Source organism: Delphinus delphis, chromosome 4 (assembly GCF_949987515.2).
Source record: "Delphinus delphis chromosome 4, mDelDel1.2, whole genome shotgun sequence".
NCBI lineage: Eukaryota > Metazoa > Chordata > Mammalia > Artiodactyla > Delphinidae > Delphinus > Delphinus delphis.
This window is the reverse complement of record NC_082686.1, coordinates 55,500,956-55,519,938: the sequence shown is the minus strand read 5'-3', so window position 1 is coordinate 55,519,938 and position 18,983 is coordinate 55,500,956. Positions and strand designations below refer to the sequence as shown.

The window sequence follows — 18,983 nt, the reverse complement described above, 5'->3', positions numbered from 1 at the left end:
CCCATTTGGGATCTGTCAGAAATACGTTTCTTCTAGCCCACAGTCAATGTCTTACCATGGACTGCATCTAAAAGATGCAGCTGTTTTCAACTACCTTCGGACTAGTTTTGTGAATATGAATGCAACATGGATGTGGGGAGAAGCCTAGAGAAGTCTACTGTTGCACAGTAGCCACAAGTTAATGGAAGCCCAGCAAAATCAGAAAGCTTGAGAAATGTAAAAAATATCAATAAGCATAGGAATAAAAATTAGTTAATATAGATTAGAAAATTGTTAACTGGAAAATATAAAGTATGTATTGATTTCTTTTTATATGAAGTACATGTTTATACTCAGGTCATTAATTATTATTCAAATTTGTCTGGAATTAAAGTGCATACACAAGAATTTAGCCCACCTGTAGCCTGAGGTATCATGGAACAAATTCAGGGTTAGGAATCAGAAGACACTGGATTTGGGTACCAGCTCTTCAATGCATTTCATTGCAAATGAACATGAAAATCATTGCAAAACTGATTCTTAGTTTATCAATAAAATAGTGTTAATAATGCCTATATCATGGAGTAGATGTGGAAGATAAATGAAATAATTTATGTAAAAACATTTTAGAAAATGACAAAGTTGGTTATCAATATTATATTTCTAAATCCATATCCTGCAGCAAGCCACGTTTAATTGTGCTGATTTGAATTACGAAGTTTCTTCATTAAATAGATTAGCTGAAAAGTAGTTGATATAATTTAAATGCTATTTGAAAGATAAAAAAATTATAAGTAAAGCTTGATTTGAAATGAAATAATCAAACCTCACCTTTTGCAAGAAGATTTTCACCAATTGAGTAGTAAATTCAAAGAAAAGATAAAAACAAACAAAAAATAATGACAGTACTTAAATAGAATTAAAAAAACTAGATATGGAATAAAAATGTTTCTCCAAACAGACCAATAGTTCTTAAAGATAATGTGGATTTTCCATTTGGAGGTGCTTAGAGTATGAATGATGGTGCCTGGAAAATACACTGCTGTAATATGTAAAAGGATAGTTCTATAGAAGGAAAAGGAAAATGTAGTTCGATGTATTAGCAGCAGAGAAAAGCAAATAAATAAATAAATACTTAAAAGATTTAGACCAAAAAGCTTTGTGTGAAAAAGGAAAGAGAAACAACTATATAAAGGCTACAATATAATAATGCGATGCTTAGGTGGAATGAAAGGGAACTAAAACAATGTGAAGAAGGAGAAAATAAGTAATGGGTAAAGGATATTACACATCAAAACCAACTGTATTGAAGAAGCCCCCTGAAAGGGAACCTTAAAAGTTTGAGGTCACCACATCACACTACTCTTAAAATTTAAATGTATAATCTGGAGTGGGACAGTCAGTACTTGCGTGGTTTTAGTTTTACAATACTTACCATAAGAAGTGTGATAGAATATGATCTCTTTCAATAGAGGTATAGCAGTCAAAGGTTTAGAGGTTACAGCAAAGGAGAAAGGTCTGCAAGCTCAGGCTCCCGAAAAGAGCTTGCTCTGTCCTCAGGCCTTATAGGTTTATTTAAAAGTAACTGGCATGATTTAAAACCTACTTAAACATTTCAGTTATATTTAATAAAATCAAACACAGTTTTTATTTTATTATAAAGCAGTTATGTTTGCAAGACTCTGTGTGAGAAAAGCTGGGTGAGTTTTCTTAATCCTCTCTTGTGATTCAGATATAAACACTGTGGTCAGGTTCATGGTTGAAAGGGTGTGAGCTAACATTTTCTTTTATGTTTCCCCTTTATAGTGTTCACTCTTCCATGTGCGATACATAACAACAAGAAACAAGAACACATGGTTTGAACTCCATAATACAAATTTTATGATACATTTTTAATGTGAAATATGTGGCATAATTTTCTAGCAAATAGGAGATACACTGATAGGACTTTGATGTATGAGCAAACCATGCAGTTCTTTATCCTTCTCAAAACAGAGAGGAAAGCTTAGATAATATTTTGGGGACTTAAAGGAAGAAAAAGTGAATGCATTCCTATCAGGAAAAGAAATAAATATAATCCTAGTAAAGAACAGATTTGGACAAAGAATCACATACAAATGAAAGATTTATTTGGGGGGAAGGAGGACTCCATTTCAAAGCTTCTACCTAGCCCTGCTACAGAAAACATCAAGGAGTGGCTTATCTTGTCTATCTGATTGAATGTGTAGATACTGCACTGTTGCTGGGATAGAGATTTTCTTTTTTCAGCTATTTAATACACCTGCAAAACTTACTCACTAACTGTTTGCCAAGGTGGAGTCATATCTTGCAAGTTTCTTAGCCACAAAGAATAGCACAAAGATGTAGAAATAAAAAGCTACATAAGGCCAGATGCAGGGGCATTGTGTACACAGACCAAGGGGCAGAAAAACTGGCTAATATGATGCAATCTCTTCTAGTCTGTCTGTCCAGGAGAAACAAAACAGTGAGGAGTCTTCAGGAGGACTGAAAAGGAGTCAAACAGTTTGCAGAGCTAATCCCAAATCCACTTGGAATCTTTGGGTGAGCAAGAAAGACAGTGCTGTTTGCTTATATGAGGTAGAAAGGATGGGTCATTAGTAATACTTGAGTGGTTGGGAATGGACTGCAGAGAGAAAAAGGGAGATGGGATAAGAACAAAGGGCCTTATCTGGCAACAACAAACACTGTTCCAAGGCTAATCTTAAATTTGCACGTCTATAAAGTGCAAGACCCAGGGTAATGTGCTCCGCCTAAGGAGTAAAGATCGAGTGAAGTCTCAGTCTTTTTTTGTTTTTTTTCTGGATCCATGAGCTTGGGGGTGAGCCTACCCATGACCCAACCCAAGTCCCGGTGGTGGAAGTGGGTGGTACCATAATTCCTAGCAGATTGCAGGTCTAGGGTATTCAGGGTGGGGTGGGGTGTGGGGGAAAGAGGGTGTCCTAAAAGGATGGGAAGGTGCACATGAGGGTATGAGATAACACTCCATCCCTATACTTGACCCAGTGCTGAAAATTGTGACTCCCCTGCTGGACACTTCATCCTGCCTGGAGTAGTCAGACAGAGTCTGTGGGACCTGGCTCAGACCTGGGGAAGGGCGTAGTGTCTTTGGCTGGTGGGAGTGATGGCGCAGTGCAGCAGTGAGGGGCCTGAGCATCAGGGGGCTGTGGTGGAGACTGGAGCACTCTGGCATGTCTCCACTCCCCTCTCTCTAGGTGTCTTTTTCTCCCCCTCCCACTGGCGTCTCTGTCTTTCTCACCATCCTTAGAAAGGGAGAGGCAGGGCTCTGCTGCAGGGCAATCCACTGGGCTCATATGCATCTGTAGGGCATAAGATCACCATGAAGGAGTCAGTGAGGGTACAGAAAAGGGATGTGTTCGAGAAGTCTTTAGCTCTTTACTGCTCAGATAAATTAATTGGAGACAGACTAATATTTAGAACCAACTCCATGGAAGCCTACAGAAAACTCTCTAAAATGAACCTGTATGTTCACAGACTTGAACACAACCGTTATCACTAAAACTCAGGTTATCGTACAGACATGTTAAATAATAAAGAGACGGGGGCAGGAAATGGGATGAGAGCTGGAGAGGGCTTAGAGAGTTTAAGGATGGTGGGAGGGGTGAAAAAGCCAGAGAAACTAATGTTCACTGAATTAACAGACATTAAAATTAAATGAAGCCATAGTAAACCTCTAACATTTGTGGAAGGAGTGAAAGAAGGAAGCACCCGGGCCACCAGGAACAGTGACGTGGGCTGTACCCTGTCCAGGACCCACCTACTAAATCCTCAGCCCTGTGCTAAGGTATCTGCATACTTCTCACAAGAACTCCATGGTCTAGATAGTATTTTCCACATTTTGTAGATAAGGAATCTGAGAGTCAGAGAAGTTACGTTCCTCAGACAAGTTCTCCCAGGTAGATATTGAAAACAGAGTTCTAGTACAGGTCAGCTTGACTTCAAAAGCCGTGATTTTAAAAACAATTGAGGGAACTGAAATTGATTTTTAAAAGTACATCAATAAATGTCATTCACAATTTCCTGTTTTTTTTTAAGCGTTCTTTCCCACTCTGTTGATTTTAGGCAATAGAGTCACGTATAGCATGCCTGGGTTTGTACAATTAGAAAGAAGAAGAAAAAAAATCTGCCTTTGTAAAAAAAGAAAAGCCCACTTTTTTTTAGTTAGGCAACTGTCTTTTAACAGTGGTCAACTAATCATCACAAGCAAATAACTCCCCCCAAAAGTTTGTATGGTAGCAAAACGGTATGAATATGGGTAAATAAATTCCAATACACAAACAACCAAAAATGAGAATTGGAAAACCTATTCACCTTGTGTTGTAATAGACTGGTACAGCCAAATAGTTCTGGGCAGAAGTAATAGGTCAGTAAAATTAGACCAGCCCTGGTCTTGATCACATTGATAAAAAGTGATTTAAACATACATATTCCCCACAATTCAATGCAATCATAGGGCTGAAAAAAAGGACTATTTAGGTTGAAAGTAAATAGGTCAAATTTGCTAAATAAAATTTAAGTTAAACAGTTGGGTTTACATTAAACACATAAAACCGCTTGTTCCCTGGCCCCATACACATCTCCAGAGGATTTCGGCCGGAATCAAGCAAGAGTGAAGTACTGGCTCAGATAAATTCTTGTCCTGGTTTCCACCTTAAATTATTTCATCTCTTACAGCTCTCAGTTCACCTTTTACTAATTCAGGTGACAATATTATCTGCATTCATAAAATACTTCAATAAAATAATTGAAATGTAGTCATCTTAAGCTATTATACAAAGAAAAGTGCTACTCTTAGCTCTCTTCTTTCTATAAAGGAAGGAAACTTTTTAGAAGATGTCTGATGGGTCATCTTGCACTGACATATAAAGTTTGTTAGTCTGAAAAATATTTGAAAATAAAAAATAACTACTGAAATCATTGCTAATGAAAATGTGTTGCTTACCTGGAATTTCATCTTTGGCATAGACATGATATAATAGAGAGCCTAAACGAGTGTTGGGTTTCTGGCTGAGGACATTGGGTCAACAGTGTAAAAGGAGCATGTGCTGGTGGAAACTGTTTTAAACAGATAATTAGAAAAACTGAGCACTTATCCTTGATTTTGGTATTGAATAGATGTGAGACCTCAGCCATGTCACTTCATTTGCTAGTGACTCTCATCTTTGTTTTTCAAATCTGTATGACAATAATGCCTTCTTCATACCTTACATTAGCATTATCAACACTTAAGACACTCTTAAGCGGATCAAGGACTCTCTCTGGAATCTGACCATTGTTCTAATTTAGCTTCATGTACTTTTACTTGGACACATGTACTTAACTTAGTTTTGTTCACTTTGCTTTATTTATTTTCATCTGTTTAAAGAAAATGTATTTACCTTTTCTTTTCTATTTGTTTACCACTTAAATGTCCTGCCCCCAAGAGTTTTTTGGTTCTAGAATATTAAGAGCACTCCAAGAAATAGCTGAACTTTCATTCCTCCATTCACCCGTCATTGTGTTCAGCATACATACCTATGTTGAGTGCCTACAGTGTGCAAACATTGTGCCACTTGATGCGCACCACACTAATTCAATCATGGCACAAGAGGGTGAAAGCCACGTGGTTAATACTTCTGCCCAGCTTAATGGAAAGAAAAGCTGTCGGTGGCAGATCCTAGACTCTGGGAGTGTTTGATAAAAAGCCCGTGGTTCAGTCTATTGCTTTTCCAGTTCCCTTCTGATCCCAACCAAGCCTGCTGCACTCTAGAGGCCGACCGTTGCTGAGAAGTTTGAATAGACTCGTGTGGAACCTTAAAGACCTAGTCTTCACTCTTCTCATCACACACCAGAAAGAACCTTTACAGATGCTCCAGAATAGGCTACAATTTCATGAGTTGTTCAACTGGAGGAGGAAGATGGAAAAATACATTTTCCCAGGATAATCCCTTCCTACGCTGTACCCTCTAGTAGAGATAAAGCTAAAATTGGGAGTCTGTTTACATTTCTAACATGATTACATGTTTAAATTAAGAGAGCCCTCAGCGTGAAAAAAAAGTACCAGATAGATTTTCTACAGATAAAAATATCTTACTGAATAACATTTCATAAAATCATCTTATTCTGTAGGTTTTCCAGTGACTCAGTATCCACTCAAGCAGGTTTCATATGGCTATTTCTGAAAATGTCTTACCTTGTCGCTGCTTTTCCACATAGTGGGAAATGTTGAAGATAAGCGATATAGTCAGAGCTAAACCCAAGAAGGCTAGAATTGCCCAGACATAAAACTGGCATTCAGAGTTTTCTGTGAACAGAAGAAAACACACGCTTAATATAGTAGCTGCGTACTCATTTGTTTTGAGCTAGGTATTCCCACAATTAAAACCACTGTGTTTATTCACAACAAAGGACAAATCTCTGTCAAGAAATTAGTTAGCATTGACAGCCAAAGGCGTTTTACAGATTTCAAAATGGGTATTCAAATTCCCACCTGGGTAAAAGGAAGCAAGTGTCCCACATTCTTAGTAAAGATGAAATGGAAGACATTTTTAGTCTAGCTACTAAGATTTGACAAATAGTGACAGGTTATAAAAACTTTGGTTCAAAATTAAGAACTTCCATATTATGCAGAGTCATAATAGGCTATACTTTTCCCGTTTCTTTAATCCTTTGTCTGTAGTCATATTGATTCCATGCTTTCATTATTATGGAGAATCACTTATCACTTTCTACTAATCCCAGTACTGTAGGACACTGTGTGTTGGGATAAAACAATAATACTGGAATAATAGTAACCCAGTTTTGTCAAGACTGGCCATAAGGAGTTTTCTCATACTATTTAGAGCTCCATGAGCAGATAATGGAGGGTTGATTCTGCTCTTCCCCTCTGCGAAGGCCTCTTTTTTCATTCCTGAGCTGTAAAGGGGGTTTTGTGGGATATTGCCTGTCAGTTGCCCTTGATTATCTATGGCAATCTTTACACATATATGAGTGGCTACTAAGATAATTAGCCTAATTACAAATATATTTGTAAATATATTATAAAATATGAGATATAGTTACATACATATATAAAATTCGGCTAATTATCTTAGTAGTCATGTACCCATGTGAATACTGACCCCAGAAAAATAACTTGTGATTGTATAATACTATATATTTATGTATTCAGTCAGTATCTCTTCTGTGCCAGGGACTATGCCCTATATTAGGGAATCAGAGGCAAAGAAAACAGAATCTTTGCCCTCAAGGGGCAAAGTTTAGTTGGGGATGTGAATGTGTGAGCATATAATTAGAAATGCAATGTGAAAATAGCTACAACAGAGATTATGTTCCTTCAGAGTCCCAACTCTCTCTCTGTGGCTGCCTAGAACATTTTAAGCCCTTTCAAAGAAATCCAAATACGTTAAACACAATAAGCAGAAGAGGCAAAATCTTTAATAGGAGGGAAATTAGCTTTACTTCCCTATAGCCTGTCTTTAAACCATCAAATAAAGACTCCCTAAATCCAGATGTTCTTTGTGTTGCTCTATTTTACTTATTTTTCTGAATCTCAGATTTGACGTTTGAGTTGTTAATTTTCTTTGAATTATTAACATTGCAGTGGTTGTTGAACTGCCCTCTATGTATTTGAGTTGCTTTATTTATTTATTGGCATCATTTATTTTTAAATGAACAGTTAGGCATAGTGGTGATTAAATATATAAAATATATATTTATTTATGATATAGATGTACATATACATATATGCATATAATTTGCATATCACTTATTCATCTATACATTGCTTTTGTTTGAACTAGTTTGTGTCTCTTTTAACACCTGTCTACTAATGTCTGCTACCTCCTTAATTTTGTACCATGTAGTTAGATGTTCAAAATACTATATGCTCCACAGAGAATAGGACCATTTCTGCCTTCTACTCTGCTGTGCCAGACATATACTACAGGATTTATAAAAATTTTTCAAGAATTAATAAATGGGAAAGTTAACTGATAATGGTAGTGAAATGAGTGGTTTTATTTTCTTTCAGGGAATTTTTATATTTCATAAAGTATTAGAAAACTGAGAAGACTTGAGCAGTCTTTTATCTTCTGCAATAGAGCTACCAATTAATTTGGTTAAAAACACTAACATTTGGAGGTGCCTAATTTATTCATCATGAACATAATCCCATAAATACTTATAGAATTCTATAATATAATAAACTATTTAAAATATATTAAAAATTCTAGTTATATGATACTGCACATATTTTTAGATTTGATTTTTAAGTCTAATTGTTTATTTAAAAAACAATTGCCTGCTGAGTATAAATTTTAAAAATTCCAACCATCAAATATAGAATAACACTTAAGGTCCTCTATTAAAACATAAATGGGACACTAATGTTACACTTATTAGCTTTTTTAGAAAAACTTACCACTGTGTTTGGGGGATTTTTACCATGTTAGTATGTTATTTTTAGTGGTTGCATGGAATTTCATAGTGTTACTGTAATATAATTTATATACCCAATTCTCTAAGATGGACATTCTGATTTTTAAAACATTTTTCTTACAAACAATAACGCAAGAAACTCCATTGGATAGACATTTTCCACGTATGTGGACTTATCTGGAGAAAGGTTCCTGGGAGTAAAATTGCTGGGTTAAAGCAAATTTTTAAGGCAAACTTTCAGAGCTCGATTGTTCCCCACCTCCTGTTGATAATAACCCCTTTCAGGTGGTTGATTTAACTATCATGGTGAACAATCGGGCCAGCAAGCTGTCTCACTTGCCAGATGGGTCTCAGTTTCCGTCTTTGCTGTCACAGTATAGGGTTATTAATTTCTGATTTCTGTTATTAAAGTAATGATTAAATTAATGATTCTATTATTAAAGAGTTTTCTTCTTTTCTTTTCCTTGTGTATGTCCCTTAAGGACCCACAGTCTAGATACAGTTCTAAGTTCCTTCACATTTTAAAGCAATTTGAGTGCACACACTATATTTTCTATTGTGGTATGTTACAACTATCATTTTAGGTTATTCACTCAGCCAAATGTAGACTCTCATCACTCACCCTCTACAGTCAGTGTTTGGTGACACTGAAATAAATGAACTTTAATTGCTACAAAGAGGCCAGACTTATTATACACATCATGTATGTTCAAAGTTAAAAACAATTAGTAAACTCAGATAAGCAAAACAAAAAGATAAGAATCAACTCTAATCCTACTATCAAGAGACAATCACTGTGAACACCTTGGTTAATACAATTCCAAACTTATTATTATTTTCTGAGTAGAAGTTGTTATGGTCGGAGGCATAGGATTTAGTTATACCGACTATACTGTTATTTACATTTCCCCTGATAATTTTATACCATGAGTCTTTTCCTATAAGCAAAATATTCTTCCATTTCTTTTAGCTGCTGTCTATTCCACTGTATGGATTTTCCATTATTTATTTGTTTGTTTGTTTGTTTATTTATTTATTTATTTATTGCGGTACGTGGGCCTCTCACTGTCGTGGCCTCTCCCGTTGCGGAGCACAGGCTCCGGACGCGCAGGCTCAGCGGCCATGGCTCACGGGCCCAGCCGCTCCGCAGCATGTGGGATCTTCCCGGACCAGGGCATGAACCCGTGTCCCCTGCATCAGCAGGCGGACTCTCAACCACTGTGCCACCAGGGAAGCCCCCATAATTTATTTAATCAATCCCTTATCGTTAGACATTTAAGTTGCTTCTAATTTTTAGTTATATAAGAAATCTTGTGATGACTAGCTTTAGCTAAAACTATACACCCAACCTTAATTTTTTTTAAGGTAAAAATTCCTGAAGGTGAATTGCTGGATCAAAGGACATGCATATCTCAAAGAATTTTGGTGTCTTGAAGGCCAATATTTTAAAACACAATACTAAGCAGACCCTGCTCAGGTCAATTTGGCCTCTGTTCCTATTAGTTCAGTTGGCCCTGACTTTATGTTGATGGCTCTTTCCATTAATCCTTGCTCCATCAACCACTCTTAACCCAGCTACTATCTTTACACACACGATCCCCGTACACTCTTCTCCTCCATGGTTTCTGGGGAAAGTTGTCCCTTTGTTTTTTCTTTGGAGCCTGTGACATAGGTCCTTCAGGAGAAGGTACCTGCTCCTATCTCCTCCCTAAACATAGAGGATGTAACACTTTTCTTTCCTTACCATAAGTAATTTCCACAAAATGTTACTTTAAGTTTCCTGCCTGTCTTTTAGGACTTACCTACTATATCCACCCAATAATATACCATGCTTCAATCATTCTGAAGCACTTGCAATTTTCAGTAGATACCATACTTACCATTTCATGCCTTTATGTCTGTATATTTGCCCCTTTTCCTGAAATACTTTCCCCCTTGGCCATCTGACAAACTCCTAGTCATCCTTCAAAAGTACCTTCTTTCTGAAGCACTCACTCACTAGACTGTGAGCTACCCAAAGGACAGAAAGAATGATTTATTGATCTTTATCTTCATTCTTTAATTTCCTCATTGTACCTATTGTTATGGGTATTCGTTAAGACGTATAATGAAATTTGTAGAATAGCATTTCTTACTAATAGATGCTCAATAAATGGTAGCTATTGTTATTATTATTATCTTACTCCCACTATTATTTTGGCAACCTATTCAGCACAAAGTAGGTGCTCACTAAACATGTGCCAACTAAGTAAATGAAGAGTGGATGAAGAAGGATAAATGTAATAACCAGGTCCAACAGAAAGGTTCTGATCAAGTATGACATCTAGACACATCCACAACCCAGGAAAAGACCAAGTGAAGATTCTGCTACATTTGTCTCTAGTACTATTGAGAAAGGACCTATCTATCTCCCAGCGGCTGGGAAACAGATCGCTGTGAGAAGAGTGCTCACTGTAGCTTTGGTGAAACTACTCATCAACCACAACCTAATTCTCTCTGCCCAGAATCTATATTGCGAAAAAAATCTAATGATTATTATTTGTTTCCTAGGAAACTTGATACAAGGAATTTGGAGCTAACAGCTAGCTATCTGATTAGATTTATAGGGGTGGTAACAACTATAAAGGTAAAACTTTATTTTCTTGTTTAGAAAATCAGTCTTTGGGAAGTTTGATTAGTGTCATTAAAATCTCCAGAAAAAGAAATTTAGAAAATAACACTAGCTGAGCTCTGTTGCAACTCTAGGACATATATGCTTGCATAAAACTCAGATGCTTGCATAAAACATAAGAGTCAGGGTGAGTAGAAACAATCTCTTCACAGACCACATAATAATTTTGAGAAGCATGAAATGGGGATGTGCTTCCATTCTCTTTTCTTCAGCCTTTACCTTAAAGACCTAATATGTTTGTTTTTACGTATTCAATGCACACTCTTCTACTATGAGAACAGAAAAGTGGATGTTTTCCTGTATGCTCTCAACATGGTTCTACCTGCGTGAACCAAGAGTAACCTCATGAAATTGTTGTTTTGTCTAGCCGTTGTCAGAGAGAGAATGACTGAAGATTACGTACTGCACTTAAAACTCAAATTATTGTTTTTGGCAGATGTTCTTTATTATTTCTTTTTATTTTCAGCCTAGAAATTATATACCATAATATAAAGTAGCATAGTATAACTTATCTAAGAACACGACACATTGACCAAAAAGCTGCACTGCTTAAAATTAAGAATTTGATGGATGTTTGGATAACTTACCTTTAGCCAAATTGGGTGACTTGTAACCTTGCTTTAGAAATAGTCCAGTCTAGAATTATTGCATCAAATCCCCATGATATAGTTTAGGAATTTGTTCATTCATTTATACACATGCTTAAAGGGTACAAAACTGATTTTGGGAGGAGATTTTTGACCCTCCCTGTAGGTTTTCCCTGGATCAACCTCTAAATGGTGGCTTCGATGATTTCTGTACTGGGACATGCGCCAGTTATGTTCCCAAGATTTCTTAAGAGAATATCAAACTTGCTTCCATCTCAGCTGATGACCTGCCTAAAATAGCAACAGAGAACTAAACTTCAGCTTGTAGCCAGAAAATAAAAATTAACTCTCTGTCGCTCTTTTTGTTCTCTTCCATTTCTACATTTTCTGTCTTTGTTATCAGAGCAAAATAAAACTCATTTTACGAAAAAGAACCAACTGTATGAGACTTGCTGTTGAATTTATTAATTATAGAGATGCTATGGACTAGAAGATATTGCTTAATACATCACTTGGTATCAGGTATAAGAAGCTGAGGATCTCCTCAAGAACAGGTACATTTTTACTCTTATAATCCATGTGAATATTGTCACTGGTCATCTGTCTGGCCTTGTGTATCATCTGACACACACTCTATCTTAACTAAATCTCTAGGAATTATATGCTACTCATGTTCGTGAACTAATCGTACACCTTGCTCCTTATTTTCTCTTTGTGTTGATTTATTTGGTTGTCCTTTATATTGTTCTGTGTACTTTTAATACCACTCTTTCTGAGGGAAGGGTAAGAGAGCAAATAAATACATAGAAAATTATAACAAATCTCTAGAATTTATTACCCTTGGGAGAACTAGTAAAATCAATCTCCTTCGTACTTAGTTTTTTTCCATTTCTCACAGCATCTAGTATTTAGTATATACTGTGGTTTGGGTAAATAAAATATAGCACAGTATAAAAAGGTGTACTTCAGGGCTTCCCTGCTGGTCCAGTGGTTAAGAATCCACCTTCCAATGCAGGGGACGCCGGTTCAATCCCTGGTCAAGGAGCTAAGTTCCCACATGCGGTGGGACAGCTAAGCCTGTGCACCGCAACTACTGAGCCTGCACACTCTAGAGCCCTTGCACCACAACTAAAGAGAAACCTGTGTGCTACAATGAAAGATCTCTCGTGCCGCAGTGAAGATCCCGCATGCCACAACTAAGACCTGACACGACCAAATAAATAAATAAATATTAAAAAATAAAAAGGTATACTTCAAGGCAGTAAGCAGAAAGCCCTAATTTCATTAAAAAAATTACACTAATTCTAGCTAGAAATTATCCTATCATTTGCAAAAATTATATTTCAATTAGAAATTTTCCTTTCTCCTTTTTAATTAAAGGGTGCACTGAAAAGTTGTATTAGTCCATTAATTGCTACAAGAAGACAATTTTTCTCTCAGCTACAAAGAAATAACCAAACCAATATCACAAGACTACACTTACACTAAAGGCTTTAGGAAAGTCCTAACAATTTTCATGAAATATGTCAGCAACTCCAAGGTAAGAACATGGACTACACCGCACAGTCCTTTAGGGCTGGGTTTTGCCTTTGCTGTAACAGTAAATTTGTTTTACATAATCAATTGGAGGCCTTTTAAAACACAGGCTGAATTCTAACGTGGGGGGTTGGTTTAGCATGGTCTCCAGTGTTCCTCTCTTTTTAGGAGTCTGTGATTCCTTTCTAACCCTTCTGCTTTCCAAGATATTTTTCTTTTGTAATGTGATCTGAGTTACAAATAGGAAGATTTTCATTTAGAAGCTTTGTATTTCATCACATTCTTGGTATCTTTCATAATTTGTTGATTGACAACAATAAATGCCCCCATCTTGATAAACGAAACAAAACACACAGAGATAAGAAGATACTGAATAGCTAAATGATGGAGACTTTCAACTTGAATGGTAGATTTGTGTAAATGTTCACATACACACACTCACACACATACTTTGTACCTCCCCTTACCCAGTTACTCTAGCCCCATGTGGGTATCTATTCAATACAGACAGTCCCTCTTATAATAGTGCATGTGCAAAGTACCTAAAAATTCTTGCCTGACAAATGCTATCTTTAGTATCATTATTCATTAATTGCAATTACTTTCATTTACGTAAGCTTTTATCAATTTAAAAAGAACTCCTACACAATTTTAATTTAACTATTTGTACTGTTAAAAAGCCAAAAGCATCAGGAAGTTGTTAGTGAGGCAATGACAGCTAGGAAAACCATGATTTCAGTTTCTAAACAGCTTTCAACTACCAGGGGCTAATAGTAGTAGGTTTAATTATAAGACCTCTGACTCATTTAAAGCCAAAAGTTCTTGGCAGGTGCTGTCTTTGGAATTCACAATTACATGTACTCTGGAAGGAAACCCAGCTAAGCAAATGTAATGTCTTTCTGCTGGCAGGTTTGATTCATACAGGAGCCTTTACTTAAACAATTAACAATAGAAAAGCAATACATATAATGCCTTAACTATTTCTCCTTCAGAGGATCTGTAACTGAGAAAAGTGTGTGAGTGGCTTCCCTTGATGGTTTCTCTTTCTTGGCTTGTAAACTCTCTCAGAGCAGTGACCATCTCTTCTTTGCATTCCATGAATGTATATATTTATTTTAGGCACCCTAGAAACTTCAACATGAAAGTTCTGATATTACAATCCCCATGGATTCTACTCATAAAATGAATGTTTCCTACTGTGGTGATCGATTGGTGTCAAACTAGGCACATGCTTGATGACTCTTTGATGTGGCATGTTGTCACTGTCCACACAGCCTCTGCCACCACTGTCCATCCCCATCATTCCATCAGTAAAAGGCATTAGAGTCGTGGACTAATCACTGGAAGAGATTCTCAAATCTAGTCCCAGGCTTTCAAGTAAATAAGATACTGGGTTTTTTTTTGTTTTTTGGGGTTTTTTTTGGAGTACGCGGGCCTCTCACTGCTGTGGCCTCTCCCGTTGAGGAGCACAGGCTCCGGACGCACAGGCTCAGCAGCCATGGCTCACGGGCCCAGCCACTCCGCAGCATGTGGGATCTTCCCAGACCCGGGCACGAACCTGTGTCCCCTGCATCGGCAGGCAGACTCTCAACCACTGCGCCACCAGGGAAGCCCTAAGATACTGTTTTTAATGCAAAATTTGAAAACTGCCAAATTTAAATGTGTCTATTATGAATAGAAGGTTATTTGGGAAGTGAATGATATATGTCAGGGAGGGGCCATGATGGGGAGAGGGACAATGGCGATATGAAGCTTTGGAACATCTGTTTTCAAACAGTATAGGGAAAGAGGAGTGTAGTCACTTACTAGCTGTGAGACTTTCTGCAAAACACTGACCCTCACACTAAGCCAGCTGTAAAACTGGAGTTCAGATCCCCACCTGTGTGACATGAAGGTCCCCTATTTCTAGTACATCACGATTCCTCTTAACCAATACCTGCTGAATTTAATGGAGGAAAGTGGACATACAGGAGTGAGATGGAGGGTAGATTTTAAGACAGTATGTTATGATTCCTCCAGTACTAGACTCTGTCTCTTTCATAATTAAACTTGGAATTGGTAAACTTGGGAAATCCTATTGGGATTGAAGTGCTGCCAAATTCCCTGCTGTAGACAAACCTCTCTTTATCTGTATGTAGCTGCTCCATTTTGTATATGTACTTATTGTTTCCTATTGGGGAAGCACCTTGGTAAGAGCCTCTGAAGATGGCATGGGTGTGTGGACACTTTCATCCAACAAAATACTGTAACTACTGTTTCTTTAATGTTTTAAGAAGGCCTGTTAATTTTTTCTCTCTTCTTTTTAATTCAGGAATGCTGAATAAATTAAATGAAAAAAAATGCCTGGAAAAGGGTCCAATATTTATTTATGTATTATTAACTAGCAATTTGTGGATATTTATTTCTTACAGCTGTGACCTTTAAGTGGCAAACATTCCTGGGTCAAGTTTTCTTGAAATCGCCTGTCAAATGTTACCTAAATTAAATGATGAAACACTGTCTTTGACCTATTTTTAATTTAAAGAACATCTGAGCTTAAAAGATGATTCATAAATCAGTCCTATCTAGTCTCTAAAAGACAGGCTTTCATTGTTCTCAAAAGGGGATTGAGGCTCACGGGAAGAGAAAAGTGAGAAAAGACAATGAAAATCCTTTTTTTGAAAAACAGCGAGGTGTAACTAAATTGTGAATCATTGTTTAAATTAATGGTAGCCCAAAGGAGTTGTTTTTGTCTTTGATTTAGCTAATATTGATTTTATGTGAATGCAGAAACACAGTAGAAAGTAGGATGCTGGCACATTTATTGATGCAGTGACTACAAGGCATATAGGTAAGAGAAAAGGAAAGACTTGGGTTTTTCTTTTCATACATTGTTTTACTCAACTAGGAATAATCTCACTTTTCCATTGTGTTCACACTTATTTTCTGTTTTACTTCACCTCTCTAATGGAAAAAATACTATAATCTGAGTCTCTCCTTTCACATTAAGGATTTTTGGTTTTTGGTTTTGTTTCTTGGCTTTTAAGATCTATGAGGCTTTAATGGCAAATACTGTATATATTTTATCTCTTCTGTGGAACCGTAGGTCTTAACTGACAATGGAGGAGCTCCTGTATAGCACCTGAAGGGATCTAAACATAAACTATGAAATACTGTGAAGGAAATTTTATCATCCCTTCCAAATTTAAAATTAATTAATGAGAAATAGTTGAACATCATATTCACTGCCTTCGGCCTTCCCACCCTTGCCAAGTTACCCATAACTGTCATCTCATAGCAATTGTTCATAGTATTGCTAAGTCCATTTCTTGCAGGGCACTAGCAAAACTGGAACAATTGTTTTTTTTTCTTTGCTAATATATGTACCTGGAAAAGATAAAGAGAATTGTGAAAACCATACATCAGTTTATGTTCCCTGTGTGATTAATCCAATCAATCAGTTTTAAAATTCATGGAACAAAACACTGGGAAACAAATTCACAGGAATTAAAATATCTATTATCTTTATAAATGGCTTATACATATTGATATTAAAAATACTGTTAGCACAATTATAAGCAAAAATGTAATTAGACAATTCACAAATGACAGAATTATAAAGTTTAAAAACCCATGCAAAAATTTTCATCCTCATTATAATCAAAGTAAAACATATTAAACAATGGGTTAAACATGTTGTGCTTATCAAATTAGTAAAGATTTTTTAAAATGAGACCAGCTTGTTAAGGAGAAACACTCTAGGATGAGAGTGAATTGGCATCAGCCTTGGAAAAGCAATTTGGCAATAAGGAGACTTAAAATGTTCATAACTTCTTATTCAGTAATTCCATGTCTAGAAATCTTTCCTAAGAAAATAACCCTTAATATAGAAAAAGCTATAGAGCTGTTCATCTTTCTGTCATTTAAAATATAAAAAGACTGTATACAACATTAATGTCTAACAATAAACAACTAAGTAAACTATAACACAAAAGATGTCACTTTGTGCATTTATGTAAAACAACTAAGCAGAAGTTATCATAAAGATGGAGATGGTTATGTTAGTGAAAAAAGCTGAACATATGATTTTATTTACATTATTATTTCAGTTATGAAGAGCAAACCATGAAGATATATAGAAGCAAAAGTTGGAAGGAAATACAACATAATATCTTATTTTTCTAAGGTGATGAAAACTATGTAAATTTTTTTTCATATATATTTCACAGTTCTCCCACTTTATATAATAAGCATGTCTTCTCTTATTACAAAAAGATGCTTATTAAGGAAGTTAAAAGTACGTAAAAGAATAAAGGAGGAATGATAGATGATAGTCAATGTGGAGCAGACATTCGGCTAATCAATGTGGATTCAACTCTTATAATCCATTCCACAGGTGATGGGATTTTCACTGGTCTTTGCAAATTGTCATCTCTCTGAAAGTTGATGATTGAATTGATTTCTGGGAGGATAATATAGCGCCTAAAATCCAAGGAATTAGAACGTTGTTACTCCTAACCAGCTTTATTTTTTTTAACTTTATATTTTATATTGGAGTATAGTTGATTAACAATGTTGTGTTAGTTTCAGGTGTACAACAAGGTGATTCAGGTATATATGTCTCTATTCTTTTTCAAATCTTTTCCTGATGAGGTTGTTACATAATATTGAGCAGAGTCCCCTGTGCTATACAGTAGGTCCTTGTTGGTTATCCATTTAAAATATAGCAGTGTGTACATGTTAATCCCAGAATGTTGTTACTCCTAACCTGCTTTAGAACTAAACTAAACTAAAGAGGAATATGCATGGTCAATGAAAGTTCCTTTAAAAATAAGTACTTTAAATGGCGTAATTATCAAGGAACACTTACTGAATAGCTACAACTAGCTTTATATTATAAAACACTGTCCAACTTTTTAAGAGAAAGTAGTCAATTTATGCTTATTAATATATTTCAAAATATGTCCTAATTGTGGTAAAAGTTATCCCACATTTAAAAAATAATTCTGTAAAGTAATTTACTTTCCAAACCTTAAGTGTCTTTTTGCTAGAGGCTTGGAAATTATTATGTAAATTCTTAGGCATAGGAATTGAACACAAGAATTTAAAATGCCACTTACCTGGCATGCTTCTTTTCTCAGAAAAATCCTTCTGTAGCCATAGGCAAATGTATGGATTAAAAATGCTCCCACAAACTTTTTTTCTAAGTAATGTTGCTCTGTTATGTTAGAAGCAGTGTGGCAGTAAACCTTGTCTTATCTGTACCTCAGTTTTTTCTCTCTTCTGTTTCTTAAAATCTTTTGTGTGTACTTTGTTCAGTTACAAACAGGAAATGTGGTGATGGAGGCTTCTAGAGTTTTGATCTGAAACCAGTAAGCTGTTAAATTTTTTGTGAAACGTGAGAAGAAAAATCCCACAGGCCTCTGTACTCTGCTATTTGAATTTTTATCAGTACCTAAATCTAATTTTAAAACATATAATAAGTCAAGGTATAAATTAGACTAGGAGGGATTCCCCATGTCTCTGGAGAGAATCTGCGGATCTCCTCCCAAGTGAGGTCACATGAAAGCAAAATAAAATATACTAAACTGAGGAGGAAACAGTGAGAAGCCCCCAGGCATGCTCAGCTGTTGATTGTGTTTTCTTTGAGGCATGTCAGAGGAAAGAGAATTAACACTTTTTGAACACTTACTGTCTATCAGGTACCTTCTGTACATTATCCCACGAGGAGATTGGGTGCCTGCCTTTCCCCCCCCAATCCTTGCTCCAGCCAA

The 18,983-nt window shown here is 36.2% G+C and overlaps 1 protein-coding gene across 1 annotated transcript in view; it reads right to left on the bottom strand.

The window, feature by feature from the left end:
* TRAT1 (T cell receptor associated transmembrane adaptor 1) overlaps nt 1–18,456 on the bottom strand; it is a 36,452-nt gene extending 17,996 nt beyond the window's left edge. The window contains exons 1-2 of the mRNA XM_060009872.1: nt 18,330–18,456; nt 6,191–6,301 (exon numbers count right to left, since the gene is read on the bottom strand). Of these exons, the coding sequence (XP_059865855.1) occupies nt 6,191–6,301; nt 18,330–18,336 (118 nt within the window). The 5' untranslated portion in view covers nt 18,337–18,456. The remainder of the gene's footprint in view (nt 1–6,190; nt 6,302–18,329) is intronic.
* Nucleotides 18,457–18,983: the final 527 nt, after the last annotated feature.